The sequence below is a fragment of the Danio rerio genome, chromosome 23 (genome assembly GCF_049306965.1).
Source record: "Danio rerio strain Tuebingen ecotype United States chromosome 23, GRCz12tu, whole genome shotgun sequence".
In the NCBI taxonomy this organism is placed as follows: domain Eukaryota; kingdom Metazoa; phylum Chordata; class Actinopteri; order Cypriniformes; family Danionidae; genus Danio; species Danio rerio.
In genome coordinates this window covers 48,525,001-48,545,000 of record NC_133198.1, presented here as the reverse complement: position 1 = coordinate 48,545,000, position 20,000 = coordinate 48,525,001, and the positions used below count along the sequence as shown (strand labels likewise).

At 35.5% G+C, this 20,000-nt stretch overlaps 1 protein-coding gene across 2 annotated transcripts in view; it reads right to left on the bottom strand.

Moving 5' to 3' along the window:
- Positions 1-20,000, bottom strand: part of camta2 (calmodulin binding transcription activator 2) — a 64,314-nt gene that overhangs the window by 6,933 nt on the left and 37,381 nt on the right. The window contains exons 14-22 of one of the 2 annotated variants that reach the window (XM_073939460.1): positions 19,502-19,580; positions 18,653-18,890; positions 15,207-15,517; positions 14,503-14,669; positions 12,729-12,939; positions 11,571-11,642; positions 7,895-7,915; positions 7,098-7,291; positions 3,316-3,390 (exon numbers count right to left, since the gene is read on the bottom strand). In XM_073939460.1, coding sequence (XP_073795561.1) covers positions 3,316-3,390; positions 7,098-7,291; positions 7,895-7,915; positions 11,571-11,642; positions 12,729-12,939; positions 14,503-14,669; positions 15,207-15,517; positions 18,653-18,890; positions 19,502-19,580 — 1,368 coding nt within the window. The remainder of the gene's footprint in view (positions 1-3,315; positions 3,391-7,097; positions 7,292-7,894; positions 7,916-11,570; positions 11,643-12,728; positions 12,940-14,502; positions 14,670-15,206; positions 15,518-18,652; positions 18,891-19,501; positions 19,581-20,000) is intronic. The other variant, XM_073939461.1, reaches the window with a different exon arrangement.

Below are 20,000 nucleotides of genomic sequence, written 5' to 3'. Positions count from 1 at the left end.
GGACGTAGTGGAGGAGAAAAAATTGGCTGGGTGAAAAAAAATAATGGGTAGGAGAAAAAAAAATGGATGGGAGGAAAATAAATATTTCTAAATGTTTTGCGTTCCCTCGCTCCACAAACACTTCTGTTCACTTCACTCATGTAAACCCTCACGTTTTAGCCGAATTTCTCCCGTATTTTACCATTCTATCCCACTTTCTTTACATTAAAGCTGTGCGCTGACTGACAGACGCGCTCCATACAATAAACTGATCCCAGATCTGCTTCTGTACACACCATTTAAAGTGACACCTCTGTTATTCAATTCAGTTCAGCTTTATTTGTATAGCGCTTTTACAATGTCGATTGTGTCAAAGCAGCTTCACATAAATGGTCACAGTAACTGGATCAGGGTAGTTCAGTTATTAGTGTTTAAGTTCAGTTCAGTTTAGCTCAGTTCAGTGTGGTTTAAAGTCATTACTGAGAGTCCAAACACTGAAGAGCAAATTCATTGATGCGTAGCTCTACTGATCCTTAACCATGCAAGCTAGAGGCCACAGCGGAGAGGGAAAAAACAACTTCACCGATAGGAGAGTGAAGAAAAAAAACCTTGAGAGAACCAGACTCAGTTGGGCACGATCATTTTAATTTCTCCGCTGGCCAAAAGTCTTGTGCAGAGCTGCAGTCTCAGCGGTGGAGGCTCCACAAACACTCCCTGTGTTTTTATCAAACAAGTGATCAGCAAATGAATCTCATGTTTAGTTTGATAACAGAGGCGTCTCTGTAAGAATGCACAGATCTATAATGAAAGCAGTCCATTACTTACTGTGAGCTCATTTAAGAGGAAATAAGCTGTTTAAAATAAAACATGCAGGATGTGTTTATATGTTATTCAGTGTATTTGTCTGTTTAAACATACACCCGAATCCAAAAGTGTCCTGCACTTTCGCTCCTCTGTAAATGGTGTGTATAGAAGCTGATCTGGGATCAGTTTATTGTACGGAGCGCGTCTGTCAGTCAGCACTTACATGCATTCACAGGTTCAGAGGTAGCATATGAAAGGCGACGGTCGACGCACAGCTTTGATGTAAAGAAAGTGACTGCAGACATTTTAATATTAATTTCAGCGTGCTTTCAAGATTAAAAATATAGCAGAAATATGGGAAAATACTTAAAGGGCCATGAAAGCCCCCGTTTCAGCAGGATGTTTTCACACCTCTAGTTTGGAAAAAGTCTGGAAAGTGGGTGTGTCCAGCTCTGTTTGGGTGGGAGTGTCAGGGGAGTGAAAATGGGCAGGGTTTGAATAAAAATGGGAGTTTCCATTTGGGCACGCGCTGTGGACAGAGGAAAAACAAACACACACGCAGGGGAGAAAGACAGTGTGTTTAATGATGGTGAAATGTTAGATACCGCACGCCGTATAAGAGAAAAAAGCCTTTGCATTTCTCTGTAACTCGGTAGGTCAGAAAGCCGTATGTGTGTAGACTATCCTGTCACAAAATGCGTCAAAAATTCAACACGATGGTCGGCAATAGTTTGCTTACAGTGTTCTCGTTTTTACACTCAGAGAGCAGCATTTACAGTGAATCTTTCAATATTGTAGTGATATTAACGTACTGTAAACTGAGTAACGTAGAAATCATTTTGACTAAGGTCTGTCTTTAGACACTGAAAGAGTACAGCTGACCATACCAACTATAACTTAGCCATCTGAACGAACAAAGAAAGGGCGCTGATCGCACACACTTACTGAATCTGTAGACAGGACAATCAGCACATACTGGAGCTGCGTCTTTATTAAAAGGAGACGAGCAGCAAATCCGGATCTCACCATAGATGAGAAATGCTCTTGAGTAAAAAATGTTCCAAACAAACGCATTTCTGCGGCGCGTCGCGTCTACAGATCCACACATGAGTCTAGCAGCGCTCGCATAAAGAGAAAATGAAACAAAACCTTCACATTATCAAAGCAACACTGGCGACCCGCATCTCCAAACAATTCTTATTCTTTTCCCACAACTTTCGGCAACGCGACGTGTGTCGTCTCTCTGCTGTCTGAACACTGTTTCAGGTACAGTCTAAGAAAGCTAGCATGCATATTAATGAAGTTGCAGCGCATACATAATGGAGCGCGCTGATTGGTTTGAACCAAGCTTTACTCATGCATTAATGCAGCACACTGTAAGACGTAATAAGACTCACTCTGGCACAGACGTCCAGTCTACACGCTGGAATACACGCTATTATGTCATGGCCATGACGCAGCTTCAAAAACTTGTTTCAAACCGGAAGTATGAATTTGCTCAAAATAAGGTAAAAACAACAAATTTTCCCTTTTTCAGTGTAATATATGTATCCTAATAGTGTTTTTAGAAGTGTGGGACACAAATACGACAGCTCAAAACATGTGTACTGGTGTTTCGTGACCCTTTAATGATATGATGATAGTGGGATAGAATGGTTAATATGGGAGAATTTCTGCAAAAACGGGAGGGTTTACATGAATGAGAAAAGGAAGTGTTTGTGGAGAAAGTTTTGCGAAATAACGCAAAGCATCTTTGCGAGATAACGCAAAACAAAAACTTAAAAATATGTTTTCCCACCACTCTGGTTGTTTTTCTTCCACCAATTGTTTTTTTTCCTACACCTATTTTTTTCTCCACCATCACGTCCCTTCAGGGGTTAAAAAACAAACACATATTTTAACTATTAAAAAAAATTTACTTGCTAGAAATTAAATTAAATACATTTTTATGTGCACCTGCTATTATATAGATTAAAATGTATGTTTGTTCTACAAAGATGCCCATTATTATGTTTGGAAAATGTATTTGTTTTTTTAATGTCTTTTGCAGACATAACTAACTGACTAAATATTTAAGCATTTTGTTTTTAAATAAATGATGCTTAAATATAAGTATATTATACTTATAAATCAAAATGTATATTATAGCAATCAACAGCTGTCTGTAGTGTTTCATGATTGTCCTCATTTTCATGACACTTCTGCTGTTTTACTGGATGTTTTCTTTTTAATAGACGAAGTAATAATGAACATAAATGATCTTTAAAATACTATAATGTACAATCACATAAAGACAAATATCATGTACTGAAAATACAGAATAAATCAGTTATTAGAAAAGAGTTATTAAAGCTGTTATGTTTAGAAATGTGCTGAATACATCTTCTCTTTCCTTTTCCAGATTAAAGAAAAGGTTTCATCTTATATCCTGATTTTCCAAATCTCTGCAAGTCCTGCTCCCTCAGAAACAACACACAGCCAGGGTGTGAATTAAATCAGTGAATGTGGTGTGTGAGTGTGTGTGTGCTGTACCTGTGTCTGCAGCGCCGCAGGAAGCGCATGATCTTTCGTGCCGCCTGATCCTGCTTCTTGGTCAGAAAAGATCCTCTGGTGAATAGAAGAAAGGCAGATGTTAATTATCATTATATAGATGCACAAGATTGATCTATTATCATAAAAAACAGAATAAGAAAGTTTAGTAAAATTCATATCATGTAAATAATAATAATAAATGTATCAATTTCATGGATCAATGCATGAATTTTCAGATAAAAATCAAATGTTTTTTAAATACTGAGATCCATCACTCAGGGTTGCCAGGTCTGTAGTTTTTATACAGAACTGGCACAGTTTACATTAAATGATCAAAATTGCTTTTTTAATTATACAACAAAAAGTAGAATCATTATTTAGATGCACAATATTTATAATCTTAATCATAAAAATTTTATAAAAAGATTGCCAAATTTAATATTTGCAGTTTGACCTTTGTCTATTTGTTTCTCATATTTGTTTCCTCCCCTCCCTTTTATTTTAATTTCTATCTAAATTATTTGATTTCTTTATTTTACATTTGCTAAGCCTATTGTGACTCATTGCGTGCATATATATGTACAATAGATGAGTGAACATATAAGGGAACTTTAATCAACTTATATTGTATGTATATACCATGACATGATGTAAAACAGAGTAAAGATGTGCATCGTATATTGTGTAGAAATGGTGCAGCGGGCTCTGTTGGAGCAAAGATAATTTGTCTCTGTTTTTCAAATATTTGTGAAATTGATGTTTTAATGACCAAAATGTTGACCAAAACCAATGTTGACCAATGACCAAAAAAAAAAGATTGTCAAATTTACAGAATGAAAATATTTTAGAGTTTGTTGTTACCCGTGTGTGTTTGTTATAAAAAATGATCAGTTTAAATGATTTTTCAGTCTTTCATGGATATGAATTAAGTTTTCTTTTTAAATATTGTGTCATGGTCTCTCAGGGTTGCCAGGTCTGCAGTTTTTTTTTCCCTCCCTATTGGCACAACATACATTATATATAGGTTTATTTAAATATATACCAAAATGCAGAATTATTACACAATTTTTTTCATTTTAATCATAAAAAAATATATACATATACAGATATATCTACTGGAAAAACGTTCTTTCAAGTTGTTTTTAAAGAGAATTATTTTGTTAATCAAGATGGCATTTATTAAATGTAAAATATTTTTTTTAATTGTTAATTATTTATCTATTATTGTTTGTGGTTTCAAAATAAATGATTACTCTAGTCATTATTGTTTTTATTACTATTACCATTAATAATAGTAATATTAAAAATAACAATAATAATAATTAATATTAGAGTGATTTCTGAAGGACGATGCGACTCTGAAGACTGGAGCAATGAAGTTGAAAATTCATCTTTAAATCACTGAAATAAATGATTAAATTAAATTATAAACTACTTCTGAACAGTTATTTTACAGTGCAATAACGTTTCACCATTTGTTCTGTATTTTGGGTGAAATAAATGCAGCCTTGGTGAACAGGAGAAGCTGATTTTAAAACATATAAAAACCCTACTGACCCCAAACTTTTGACCGGTGGTGTATATTTTTGAGCTTGATGTTACCAGTAAAATGGATGTTATAAAATTGATCATTTTCCATGATTTCCCAGTTTTTCATAGATAACAACGAAATATTTATTTAATACTGAGTAACAGGTCTGCAGTTTTCACGTTTTGCTTTCTCAATCATGTAAAATAATAAATAGGGATGCATGATATACCATAGGGACGCCATTATAGTATTAGCCGATAATTGCCATTTTTACTTTTATTTTCGACATCGGCCTCATTTTGTTAATGAACAGATAACAAAAAACACAAAAATAGCAATTATCTGCCAGTATCGAAATGACCACCGTTATATCAATCATCCCTAATTTTACATATGGGAGTAATTTATCAGTTTAAAGATATCGGCTTAATTTTGTTATTGGATTGGTAACAATAACAGTAAAAATAACAATTATCGGCTGATATGTATATGTCTGCTGATACATCATGCATCCCTAATTTTAAATATGAAAGTAATAAATTGACTTAAAGATATCAGCCTAATTTTATTAAATAGACTGATAATGATAATAGTAAATATAGCAATTATCAGACGATTGTGAAATAGCTGCCGATATACCATGCATCCTTAATTTTAACTATGGGAGTAATTTATCGGATTAAAGATATCGGCATAATTTTGTTATTAGACTGATAACTATAAGATTAAAAATAGCAATTATGGGCCGATATCAATATGGCTGCTGATATAACATGCATCCCTAATTTTAATTGGCCGACATCGATAACCGATAACTCTTCCGATTTGGAGGCCAATAGCCAATATATATATATATATATATATATATATATATATATATATATATATATATATATATATATATATATATATATATATATACAGTTGAAGTCAGAATTATTAGCCCCCTTTCGATTTTTATTTTCTTTTTTCAATATATCCCAAATGATTTTTAACAGAGCAATGAAATTTTCACAGTATGTCTGATAATATTTTTTCTTCTGGAGAAAGTCTTATTTGTTTTATTTCGGCTAGAATAAAAGCAGTTATTAATTTTTTTTAATATTTATGGGACAAAATTATCAGCCCCTTTAAGCTAATTTTTTTTGATAATCTACAGAACAAACCATCGTTATAGAATAACTTGCCTAATTACCCTAACCTGCCTAGTTAACCTTATTAACCTAGTGAAGCACTTTAAGCTGTATAGAAGTGTCTTGAAAAATATCTAGTGAAATGTTATTTACTGTCATCATGGAAAGATAAAATAAATCAGTTATTAGAAATACGTTTTTAAAACTATTATGCTTAGAAAAATGTGCTGAAACAATCTTCCCAGAACAGAACATGGGGAAAAAAAAAATAAACAGGGGTGCTATTAATTCAGGGGGGCTAATAATTTTGACTTCAACTGTGTATATATATATATATATATATATATATATATATATATATATATATATATATATATATATATATATATATATATATATATATGCCGATAGTTATAAACGTTTCAAAATGATATATTTTTATACAGTGAAAAACTGATTTTATTTAAAAAAAAACTTCATAAAAGATTGAACTACTCTGATGAACTGAATAGCCTATACTCAAAGCAAAAAAGCTATCATTTCAAAATTGCAAGGTGATTATAGACCTATATTCATGATTTCGCATAAATCAGCATGCAAAAAATAAACAATTTCCTTTTCTTCAATAAAAATCTTTTCTTGAATAAAGCGTGTTACAGTGATGTACACATGTACAAATATGTCATGTCCGAAAAAGCTTTTTTTGTTTTTATAAGTTTTTTGACAGTTCAGAGCCAGTTCAGTTCTGTACATTTACGTAATTTATCGGCTTAAAGATATTGGACTAATTTAGACTTCGGTCCAATAATGATAACCTTAAAAATAGCATTTATCGGCCGATAACGATACGGCCGCCGCTATATCGTGCATCCCTAAGTTTTATGTAATTTATCGGATTAAAGATATCGGCCTAGTTTTGTTATTAGACTGATAACTATAAGATTAAAAATAGTAATTATCGGCCGATATCAATATGGCTGCCGATATACCATGCATCCCTAATTTTAAATATGCAAATGGAATATGTTGAGTTTTGGTTTTATCGGACTAGTTTTGATTGATGCAAAACCCTGCAGTCATTTATGAACCATTATGCACTAGCAGTGTGTGTTTCTTACTTGATCTTGGTGTTAAGGGCCCCGGGCCCCCGCGGCCCCTGCTTGACGCGCTCGTACTCCTTATAGCTGCGGTAGTACTGCTGGATGAGGACAGCGGCGCGGCGGGACTGCTGGAACTTCTTCTGCTCGTAATAACTGCGAAATTTACTTTGGATCAGGATGGCCGCCTGCGTCATCTTCTTATATAAGGCATACTGAAGGAAAACACACACACAAACACACACATTACACACATACATATGGACTCTTTCACATCCGTGTGTTTCTCCGCAGCAGAAGTGGTCATAGTTGGTAAACTCAGAGCGCAGTGAATGGTAGAGCACAACACATCATTATTCTACAATCCTATTAGCTGAAATAATGAGAGAAAAACTCCAGGATGGTGTTATCAAGACTTTCAGAAAGAGGAAAACAATAGTGCGAGACTGATAACGGCAGCCAGAGGAGAGAATCATGTCAGATTTACGGTCTTGCACTCATACACACTGCGTTACACACCTCAACCAGGAGGTCATCCGTTTACTGTCATTTGACGCAAAGATGATATAACACATACAGAAACACATATAAATGTTCATACGCTTTAAAAAGAAATAAGATATTAAACACTTTTCAGGGTTTAAGACGCTGATCAGCGTTAAACGCGTCATAACAGTCTTGAGAAAAGGATTTATTAACACTATAAACACATGCATATTAACACTGCAGCAGGACAACACACACACACACACACACACACACTCAAACACAGCACAGCAGAACAGTGTGAAAATACAACGGTTTGTTTAGTTTGTTACCTTCAGTGCTATCCATGTTAGCTAGCATGAAATTAAAGAAGAAACAGGAGATCAGAGACACAGCAGCGACGTTAGTGTGTTAGCAAAGACACACACAGACGCAGAACACTCAGTAACAGTTTGGTTTTCATCAAGTGTTTCTTTTTTTATTATTATATTCTAGGGGTTTTTCACCTTTAATTGGAAAGGACAGTGGAGGTTACAGACAGAAGAGTATGGGGAGTTGAGAGAGGGGAAGGGTCGGCAAAGGACCTTAAGCCAGGAATCAAACTAAGGTCGCTGTGAGCACCATGGTGCTATATGTCAGTGCACTTAACCACTAGGCTATTGGCGCCGACTTCATCAAGTGTTTCTGTGTATTTGTGTGAGTAACTGTTTAATAACATTCATCATCTGGCTGTCTGGAATACTGGATTGTGATTGGTCGACTATGATATTACAAGGTATGTTATTCCCAGATAACAACTGATTAGTACAGCGACTACTCACAATAACACATCTGAACATTCATTCATTTTCCTTCAGCTTAGTCCTTTATTTATCTGGGATCGCCACAGCGGAATGAACCAACTATTCCAGCACGTTTTACGCAATGGATGCCCTTCCCAGCACTGGGAAACACCCATACACACTCATTCACACACACACTCATACACTACAGCCAATTTAGTTCATCCAATTATCCTATAGCCAGCATGAAGTGCCGGGAGAATTCTATGGATTACCTAGCGAGACAACATTTGTTTTTAAAATGAGTTTTAAAGTTCACTAAGCAGGTATGTCTCTCATGTGTATCTCTCATGTATTCGTGGAGATTCCACAGTTTTTCTGAGCACAGTTTACATGTCGCATGCATCTCACAAGATTGATTGTAATAACAAAGCCTCGTGGGCGTGGTCGCATTAAAAATGATGAGATCAGACTGAGAAACTACACATAGTGTTGGTTTCATACTGATTACTTTGTCAAGCTATATTTGTTTTCAACATGCATTTACTGCATTTAAAAGTAGACCTTAAGCTTTCTATATATATATATATATTTGTTTTCACAGAATTTCAATGCAATTTAGTAACACATTTCTAAAAACAGTACGTGGAGAGAGAAAATAAAGAACGCACACACTGTATATTTTCCTTATTTTGCAAAAACACACACTTTTGTTGTTATTGTGAGTGTTTACACGAAAAAAGTAGACACCTAACAGATTTGAATGGTGTATAACACTTATTTATGTGACCAAAATCAACAGAGTATTCTTAGTGTCTTTGGCACCAATAAGAAAAAAAAGATACTAAACACGCCATGGTGATCTGGCAAAGCCAGAGGGTTTCTTTTTCATCCTTTTATAACCTGTTTACACACATTTAATCATACATTATATGTATATATTCTTGTTTATGTATCTGATTGGGCAGTAAAATTTTTTACTTGGGCCAAATCCCCATACTGGTAGATCTGTTTTTGTGGGATGGCAGCGTAATTAATATAAGTGAGATCCGAGACGATGACTCGCCACAGTAATCTGTTGCAGGGGGTTAAAGTCCCTGGCTTCTGGCTGAGATCAAGACCTTTTACTATGTTTGGCTAGCTAAAGCAATTTTCTCCCGGGAGGAGGTTAAAATTAGGGGCTGTGCGATCTACTTCCAGAAGGAAGTTGAAATTGGGGGGCAGGTAATTGGAGCTGTAAAGCTTAGCTTTCCGATTATAGGTGAAAAATCTAATCTGTTGGAGACGTCCAATACATTAATAGGTACCGAAAATTTCACAGAGGGGGTTGATCACCAGAATGGGGAAGTCCCAGAGTAAAATGAGAAAATATGATACACCGGTGTTTGGGAATATGGAAAAACTGTCTTTACGCTGTTTTCAGCTGTTTTTATATTATTTGTTTTTATTTTATTTATACTTGTGTGTTTTATTCCTGTTTATGTAAAGCAGTTTGAATTGTGACTGTGTATGAAAATAGCAATATAAATAAACATGCCTTGCCTTGCCTAAACCATTGGACCACATTGCCCTTTAGAAACAAGACACAGCAAAATCTCAAAACTAACCATTGTTTCCCCTTTAGTGTCTTTAATAATGCAGAAAGTCTTATAGTTGGCATGTGGGTTACAGCATTCGAAATCTAGGCAACATGCTGAATTAGTAAGTAAATGTGTGTGTGTGTGTGTGTGTGTGTGTGTGTGTGTGTGTATGTATGGCCACGTTTACACTAATGCGTTTTAGTTTTAAAACGCATAAGTTTTGCTACGGTTACGCCATCCGTCCACGCTACGCTGGAGTATTCGAGTGCCGAAAATGGAGCGTTTTGGAAACGCTGGAGAGGCCTTTTTCATTCTGAAACGCTGCTGCTCTGTCTCAGTGTGGATGGGGGAAAACGGAGACATCTGAAAATGGAGGCGGGGCTGCTGAGATTCGCTATCTGATTGGGGCTTTTGTGTCATTGTGTATCCTTCCCTTATTCATCAAGCCTCTATCACATGACTATAACACATGGCTTTAACGCTACCAGAAGACAGCAGACCAGCGTTCACTGTAAACAACATGGACACAGAAATGGGAGCGTTGTTTGCACTATTGTCTGTTTTAGGCGTCATTGTGCAGTTATTCATTTGTTACGTTTAGTAACTCGACCTCGTCGTCTGTCCACAAAAATGCCTCTCTTGCTTTCTTTGCCATCGCGTTTAATGTTCAACCGGCGTTTGTTGACTAACAATAACCAAATGCCGAGCGAGACGCATGCTTCCTGTTTATACTAGAATGCACATGCCCAGAGTGCGCCAATGGTCACGTGATATACGTTTTTGGTGGCGTAGTGTGGACGGAGATATGTTCAGAAACGCTAGGTGAAACACTAGTGTGGACGCGGATCGTTTTCGATCTAAAACGCTGTTTTAAAACTGAAACGCACTCGTGTAAACGGGGCCTAAGTGTGTCAGGGTTTCTGCAGGTTTCATCAAGTCAAATTTAACACATTTTAAGACCATTATGAATGCAATTTTAGACTTATAGAGGGCTAAACACTAAAGATTATTTCTAATAGCCCGATTGGGCCAAAAATAAAACCCAAATGTAAATATTTCTTAGCGACATACCTTAATGTGTCAAAACAACAAAAGTCTAGCTGTTTATACTATTTTCAACATAATATTACTGTCTTTTTTAAATGATATGTGTGACATTATTAAAAGTATATTTAGTGTGGAGGCAATTACATAAATATTCAAAAATATATATTGGTTGGCTTTTGGTCCAAAATGATTGAGTATAACTTCTATTCAACCTAATGCTTTTCCATTATAAACCTCAAGTTTCTGGCCTATTTATAATATAATGTTTACTCCCCCTTACTTCTGTAAATAACTTTGTATGAATGGAAGATAACATGAAGGGATATATTGCTCTGTTATTATCATGAGGGAATCTGTGTGTAGTTTTCTTTCGCTGATTTTATTGAGATGGAGTATTGTGGATTGGATGGATGTCGGCCTGACTGTGTAGCTTTACTGGGACAGAGGAAAATCAAGACCTGTTTAAAATTATTTAAGACCTACAACATAATATTTCAGTCCATTTAAGACTTTTTAAAGCCTAAAAGTTTGTTTTTGAAATTTAGGACATTTTAAGACCTCGCGGACACCATAGTGTGTGTGTGTGTGTGTGTGAGTACCTGTTTGTACTTGCGGTAACAGCGCTGAATCACGGCAGCAGCCATATCCTGCTGCTCCTTTAGTCTCCGGCCCTGAACACAAGAAATAAAACAAAGTCAAAGACACACACACAGTCAACTTTATATATGTGTGTATGTACGTGTTTTTGTGACATATCAGGACACAAATATGTATAATGACGTAGGTATTTCACAGGTATTACAAAAATCAGGTGAAATATGAGGACATTGGTGACGTTCTCATTTCTCAAAATGCTTATAAATCCCACAGGATGAGTTCAATCAGAGAGTAAAGCTGCACACAGTCTCATGTGATGGTTGGGTTTAGGGGTGGGGTGAGGGCAATATAATATACGGTTTGGACAGTATAAAATGAATGGAGACCTATGTAATGTCCCTACTTTTCAAAAAAACAAAACAGTTTGTGTGTGTGTGTGTGTGTGTGTTTGCGTGAGTATTGTGTGACTGTATGCATACAGTATGTGTCGGATTCTATTTATTGTGTGTATATATATATAAATGTGTGTGTGTTAGTGATTGATAGTTTGTACTGTGTGAGTGAATGTATATTGTGTGTGTGTGTATGTCTGGGTATTGTGTGTGTAGACATGTATGTTTATGTGTGTTTATTGCATATGCATTGTTTGTGTGTGTACAGTGTGTATTTATGTGTGTGTCAGTAACTGGCGATCTGCATTGTGTTTGTGTGTGAAAGTGATTGGCTGAGTTTTGTGTGTGTGTGTGTGTGTGCATATATACAGTTGAAGTCCAAACTAATAGCCCCCTGAATTATTAGCTCCCCTATTTATTTATTTTTTCCTAATTTCTGTTTAACAGAGAGAACATTTCTAAGCATAACAGTTTTAATAACTCATTTCTAATAACTGATTTATTTTATCTTTGCCATGATTAATTGGGAAATATTTAAAAAAGAAAAAAATCAAAGGGGGGCTAATAATTCGGACTTCAACTGTATGTATATATATATATATATATATATATATATATATATATATATATATATATATATATATATATATATATATATATATATATACATACACATATGTGTATATATGAATATATATATATATGTGTGTGTGTGTGTGTGTGTGTGTAAGAGATATATACATGTGTGTATTGCATGTAAATCTCCACCTTATATCTGCGGAAGGCGTTCTGGATGACGCGCGCCGCCTCATACAGCTCTCTCTGCTCGGAGTCCGTCAGCGTCAGCAGGGCGAAGTCTCTCTCCATCCTCCCATTGGCTGAGGCGTTCAGAAACTCTGCCCACGCTGCACTGCTCGGGGGGCGGAGCCTCTGCAGTGCCAAATCACTGAGGAGGGAGGGCGGGGTCGGACACAGGCTCCTGTACACACACACACACACACACACATACACACACAGACACACACAGACACACACACACACAGTACAAATATTTCATATTAAAATAAATCGATTAATATATATAATTTTTCCACATTTTATTTTTTAAACCCAAGCATGTCATCCGCTTAAAGAATCACTATTTTAAGCATAGAGTGTTTATTTCATAGACTCTAAATATTGTGTTGATAAACATTTGACATTTAGTCAGTTAGCAGATACTTTTGTCCAAAGTCATACAAATGAGGCATTCAGAGATACAACATGAAGGTGCAATACACAACAGGTGCTACTCATGCAAAGTAGGATTACATTATTAATATAACAATGTCCATCATGTTTAATCCTACTTCCAGTAAACTTTTAAAGCATTTAAAATACTCCTACACACCAATGCTGCATTTATTTGGGAAATAGTACAGTAAAAGGGTGAAATTTATATTAACAATCTACAAAATAGCAGTTTTCTATGTGACGTTACCGTGAAGTGTAATTAATTGCTGTAATGTAAATGTGAATGTTTAACATTATACAATAATTATTTGAGAGTTTTTTTTTGGGATGCACCAATAGGAAAATTCTGCCCCGAAACCAATAACTCTAGATGCAAAACAATGACTGATTCAATAAATATATATGAGATAATGACAAGAATCGAAAATAACCATTGCGTTCATTCCTTGTGTCTGAATTTTTGCACCTTGACGGTTTGTTTAGATCAGAAATGTTCATTAGATCAAAAAATATTCATTATTACTTGTTTATTTTGATAAGTTTATTTCTATTTCTATGTTTATTTTTATTACTTGTTGTTTTATTTATGTACTCATATAAATAAAATGCATATTTTTAAGTGCTGGACAATAATTAATCGTGATTAATCGCATCCAAAATAAAAAATTTGTTTTGACAATTTAAGTGTCTGTACTGTGCATATTTATCATGTATATAAATACACACAGATGCATATTTTTGAGAATATGTTTATTTATATGTAGATACAAAATATATGCGTATAGGATGAAAACTATATAGAAATTTAAATTATAAAAATGTATATTGTTATTTAATTTTATTATTATTTTCATTTTCTTTTCGGCCTAGTCCCTTTATTAATCAGGGGTCGCCACAGCGGAATGAACCGCCAACTTATCCAGCATTTGTTTTACGCAGCGGATGCCCCAGATCCAACCCATCCCTGGGAAATATTATTTATATTTTATATTATTATTATTATTTAAATTTATTAAATTATATAAAAATGTAAAACTATGTAATGAAATAGTTTTGTTCCTATGTATGACATAGATAATAAATATATATAATTATGCCAAAACAAACTTTTGTTTTTGGATGCGATTAATCTTTGCTCAGGCCAGCACTAATATTTTTAAAAGAGATATAAAAATAGCTTTTCTCAAGATAAATATAATATCGTATGAAATATTGATATTTTCCATGTTGCATATTTTCTTAGTATTGTCCAGCCCTAGTCTAATGCTTTCTTGATGAGCAGAAGTCATGTTTCTCCTCTTTCTCTCACCTGTCTACAGTGTCCAAGTAGGTCGCGAGCCACGGCATGGTGTCGTGAATAGCAGGATTGTCCCGCCTCTCTCGCAGTGGTGACTCCGCCTCCCGGTTAAACTCCTCCTGCTTGATTCGCTCAGGCGTGGCCTCAATGATCTGCTCGGCGAGCGTTGCCATGTCAACCTAACATTCAGACATTATCATGACAGGGTCTTGATAGATAACGTAAATTTACAACACTGTATTGCAATTAAGTCCTAATCTAATCATCACTAAATAAATATCATTTATTTAACATCGCAAACATCAGACTTTTTTGTTTTAGGAAGAGGATTTACATTTCATTACATTTACTTTCATTTTTACATTTGATTCATTTCGTTTGATTCATTTTACATATTAAAACCATAGACATGGTGTGGAAAAAATATGATTTATATAAATTTTTATTTAATTATTTTATATGATTTATAAAATAAATATATGAATGCACTTTGGACAATGCTTGACCAAAATTTAAGACCTCGTTAAATCCGATTAAGACTTTTTAATACCTTTTAAGGGCCTTCATTTTCTCATAATTGATTTATCAACTTTTAATACTTCTTAGGACCCCCCGGACACCGTTATAAATGTGCACTGTCCCCTGTAGACAAATAAACTAAACTAAACCCACCCTTAATAGTTAATCCTTCAGCCAATCACATTACAGCAGCTCACCTGCAGGACCTCATCAGACAGGTAATCCTCGTTCTCTGCGTTCTCGCTGTAGTTTAGCAGTTGATCCGCGAGCTCCGAGTGCAGGGACAGAGCGTCTGCATGCGGGACGTGCGGTTCCGTGGGACTCGCAGCATCACAGTCCATCAGGAAGAGCGAGTCTGTGGAGCCGACGGGAGGCGGGACTGAGAATGGGGAGGAGGGCGAGGAGGCGGAGTCCATCGGGTCAGGGACTGAACCACTGGAGTAGGCGGAGCTTGGGGAGGGAGAGGGTGGGTCACTGGGGGAGGGCACACTGCTGGATGAACTCAACCCTGACAGACAGACAGAGAGAGAGAGAGAGAGAGAGAGAGAGAGAGAGAATAATAATCATCATCATCATATTAGGCGTTTTCTTATTTGTGTATTTATTTATCATGTTTCTAATTATTGTTTTTTATTTACTCATTTATTTATTTTTTATACATCGCAATCAAATTATTTGGAAATTAAGGTTTTGTTGACGATGTGATGATTTGCTGTTTTTATCTTTGTTTTTTATGGAAAAGTTTTTTATGATGTTGACTTGCTGTCTTTTTTATTTTTATTTGTTTGTTTTGATTTTTAATTAGATTAATTAAAATAAATAAATTAAACGTTTTTTCTTTGTTTCTATTATAGACAAATTATTGGTTTGTAAATATCCAGGATGCGTGCGCAGCAAGGTTGCAGAAAAAAACAGGAGTGCTAGCATTTACAGTGAGGGAATGACATCCGAAGCGGTACAGAGTTTGTTGTTGTATTAGAGATAGGATATATTGAATACATATTATATATATTTACATAATGCTTTCAGCGTATTATAACAGCTCGTCACCCAGTGGATAAGCACAGTGATTCGGCGAAATTAACGTTAAAGTGAGCGGCGATCGTCTGACAGGTATATTTGCGATAGCACCCTCCCAATGGATATTGGATAAGACGAACTGTTTTTTATTTTTGGAATTAAGATTTTGGCATCCTACCGCACAACCAGACTTTTTTTTTTGTTTGCTATTGCAACCGGTCTCTTTTTGCAACCGGTGTGCATGGTTGAACCCGTGTGATGTGGGTTGGTAATTCCCCTATAATATCCCTTAACTTTTTTATTGATTGATTCATACAGCTCATTTGAATTGTAATGAATTGAGAGAAACTAAAACTGATCTCAGAATCGGCATATTACTATCACATACATTAATTAAAATATTATTGGAAGAAATATTAAATCATTTATGCTCTTGTGCCACAAACCTTTACCTTTTTTTGGTTGTTGTTGATGAGCAACAGTTTTATTTACTAATTGTGACAAGGACACTCATAAGTGTCGTAAAACATTACTTTGCTACAGCAATCTACATGTAAAAACACTTTTAGAGGCTAAATTCAAATTAAAATTTAATTCAATTAATCTTTATTTCTGTAGCCCGTTTACAATGTAGATTGTGTCAAAGCAGGTTAACACAGACGCTCTAGTAAACTGAAACAGTGTCAGTCCAGTTTTCAGAGTTGTAGTTCAGTTCAGTGTGGTTTCATTTTTTACTGCTCTAAGTCCAAACATTGAAGAGCAAATCCATCGATGTGCAGCTCCACAAGTCCCAAACCAAGCAAACTAGTGGAGACAATGGAGGAACAAACTTCACCAGTTGACCAAAGTGAAGGAAGAATAAACCTTAAGAGAAACCAGGCTCAGTTGGGCACGACTATTTCTCCTCTGGACAAAACGTCTTGTGCAGAACTGCAGTCTAAATACCATCAAACTGCTCGTACTACATTAGAACTTTACAAATATTGTCAAAAGTATGAAAGAAGGTAATTCACATTCCTCAAGACAAACACAGGAATAGAGGACGCCCTTATATGGTCCCCAATAGATGCTGTATCCCCTGGTGGTCATGTCTGGTACTGCAGCCAAACTAAATCTTGTTGTTTTTTTAAATATTTGTTATGTTTGTTTGTTTGTTTTTTGTTTGTTAGTTTTTTTGTTGTTGATGGTTATGATTTACTCTGTTGTTTATCTTAGTTTTGATACTTGTGCTTACTTTGTTACTTGTTCTTTGTTACTTAGTCTTAGTTCAGTAACAAAGGTTTTTTGTTTTTGATGATTTGCTGTGTTTTATCTTTGTTTTGGTTATTTTGAAAAGTAGTTTGGTGGCGTGGTGGCACAGTGGGTAGTGCTATTGCCTCACAGCAAGAAGGTCGCTGTTTCAAGGTCAGTTGGCGTTTCTGTGTGGAGTTTGCATGTTCTCCCTGTGTTGGGGTGGGTTTCCTCCGGGTGCTCCGGTTTCCCCCACAGTCCAAACACATGCGCTATAGGGATACTCATTATCTAAATTGGCCATAGTTTATGTGTGTAAATGGCAAGGGCTGGAACAGCATCCGCTGCAATATGCTGGAATAGTTGGCGGTTCATTCTGCTGTGTCGACATCTGATTAATAAAGGGACCAAGACGAAAAAGAAAATGAATGAATGAATGAATAAATTAATTAATGAATGTAAAGTATTTTTTTAAAGTAAACAATTTTGTTTTTTTGATGATGTTGATGATTTATTTTGGTTTTTATCTGTTTTTTTTAAGTGAAAGTTTTCATTTTTTCTTGTTGTTGATGATTGTTTTGGTTTTTATCTCTTTTTTCAAGTGAAAGTTTTCATTTTTTTGATGTTGTTGTTGATTGTTTTGGTTTATATCTGTTTTTCTGAGTCAAAGTTTTAGTTTTTTGATGATGATATTGATTGGTTTAGTTTTTATGTTTTTTTTTGTCAAAGTTTTAGTTTTTTTGATGATGTTGATGATTTATTTTGGTTTTTATCTGTTTTTTTGAGTGAAAGTTTTAATTTTTTCATGTTGTTGATGATTGTTTTGGTTTTTATCTCTTTTTTTCAAGTGAAAGTTTTCATTTTTTATGGTTGTTGATGATTGTTTTGGTTTTTATCTGTTTTTTTGAGTGAACGTTTTCATTTTTTGATGATGTTGATGATTTATTTTGGTTTTTATCTGTTTTTTTGAGTGAAAGTTTTCATTTTTTTGATGTTGTTGTTGATTGTTTTGGTTTTTATCTGTTTTTTTAAAGTAAATGTTTTTAGTTTTTTGATGTTGTTGTTGATTGTTTTGGTTTTTATCTGTTTTTTAAGTGAAAGTTTTTTTTTTTTTGATGATGATGATGATGATTGTTTTGGTTTTTATGTTTTTTTTGTCAAAGTTTTAGTTTTAGTTTTTTTGATGATGTTGATGATTTATTTTGGTTTTTATCTGTTTTTTGAGTCAAAGTTTTCGTTTTTTTGATGATGTTGATGATTTATTTTGGTTTTTATCTGTTTTTTAAGTGAAAGTTTTCATTTTTTGATGTTGTTGATGATTGTTTTGGTTTTTATCTCTTTTTTTGAGTAAACGTTTTTTCGTTTTTTGATAATGATGCTGATTTGCTGTTACCGGTGTCTGGGCTGCTGGACAGTGGCGATGGCGGCCGGTACGGCGGTGAGGCTGTGTGTTCTTGCGTCTGCGAGTGTGTGTGCAGCTCCTCCAGACAGCGCGCCAGCCGTGTGTGTCCTCGTGAGTAAGCCACAGCCAGAGGGAGACGGCCCAGAGAGTCCGGGATGCCCAGAGCGGCGCTACTCCAGCGGTACAACAACACAGCAGCCGCCTGATGACCCAGAGCACAGGCCCACATCTGAAACACAACACACACAATACTTTGACTCTGGCTCCATAAAAACATGATCATTACACTTATGTGAAAAACTGGGACTTTTGCGCACGCATTTATGTGTGTCTCTTTAAATGCAAATGAGTTTCAGCTGCTTTCCAGAAGAGGGCGGAGCTTTTGCATACGATTCTGACACTCAGGATGAAAAGTAAATCTTTCGCAGCCAATAATGCTAGATTTGAGAATTACATGTGTAAGCCATAGTCAGACACTAGCTGTGTTTTCATCCAGACATGCAAATCAAACTATGAGCAAAACTGGAATTTTTGTTCATGTGTGAATTTTTGTGTGAACCTTTAAATGCAAATGAGCTACTTTCCAGAAGAGGGTGCACCCTTTTCACACTATTCTGACACTCCAGAAACAACTAAAGCAAGTCTTTCGTGGCCGATAATGTTTGTAAATAATTAAAAAGTAAATAATTAAAAAGTAAATAATTAAAGCTTTACATGTTCCTATCAGAGTCAGACACTAGCTGTGCTTCCGTCCAGAAACACAAATCAAACTTATGAGCAAAACTGTAAAATAGCATAAAACATTTGTGAATAAAGCACCGGAAAATGTGTGCAGCGTACCAGAGGAGTGCAGGAGAAATGATCCACATTCAGAGGATCCACTTCCTGCTCCAGATCCAGACTGTTCACACTAATACTCCTGACACACACACACACACACACGCACACACACACACAACACAGAATGGGGTTTTTAGTCTCACATGCTGTCACTGTTCACTGTTACATTTCAGTGTTTCACTGTTTAAACAGTTTATACAATACAAGTGTGTGTGTGTACCTCCAGTGTATGAGTGTGTATGTGTGTGTGTGTGTACCTCCAGTGTATGAGTGTGTATGTGTGTGTGTGTGTGTGTGTGTGTGTGTACCTCCAGTGTATGAGTGTGTATGCATTTGTGTATGTACCTCCAGCATATAAGTGTGAGTACACTTATATGAGTGTTTGTGTGTGTTTGTACCTCCAGTATGTGTGTGTGTGTGTGTGTGTGTGTGTGTGTGCACCTCCAGCATATGAGTGTGAGTACATCCAGCATATGAGTGTGTGTGTGTGGGTTTGTAT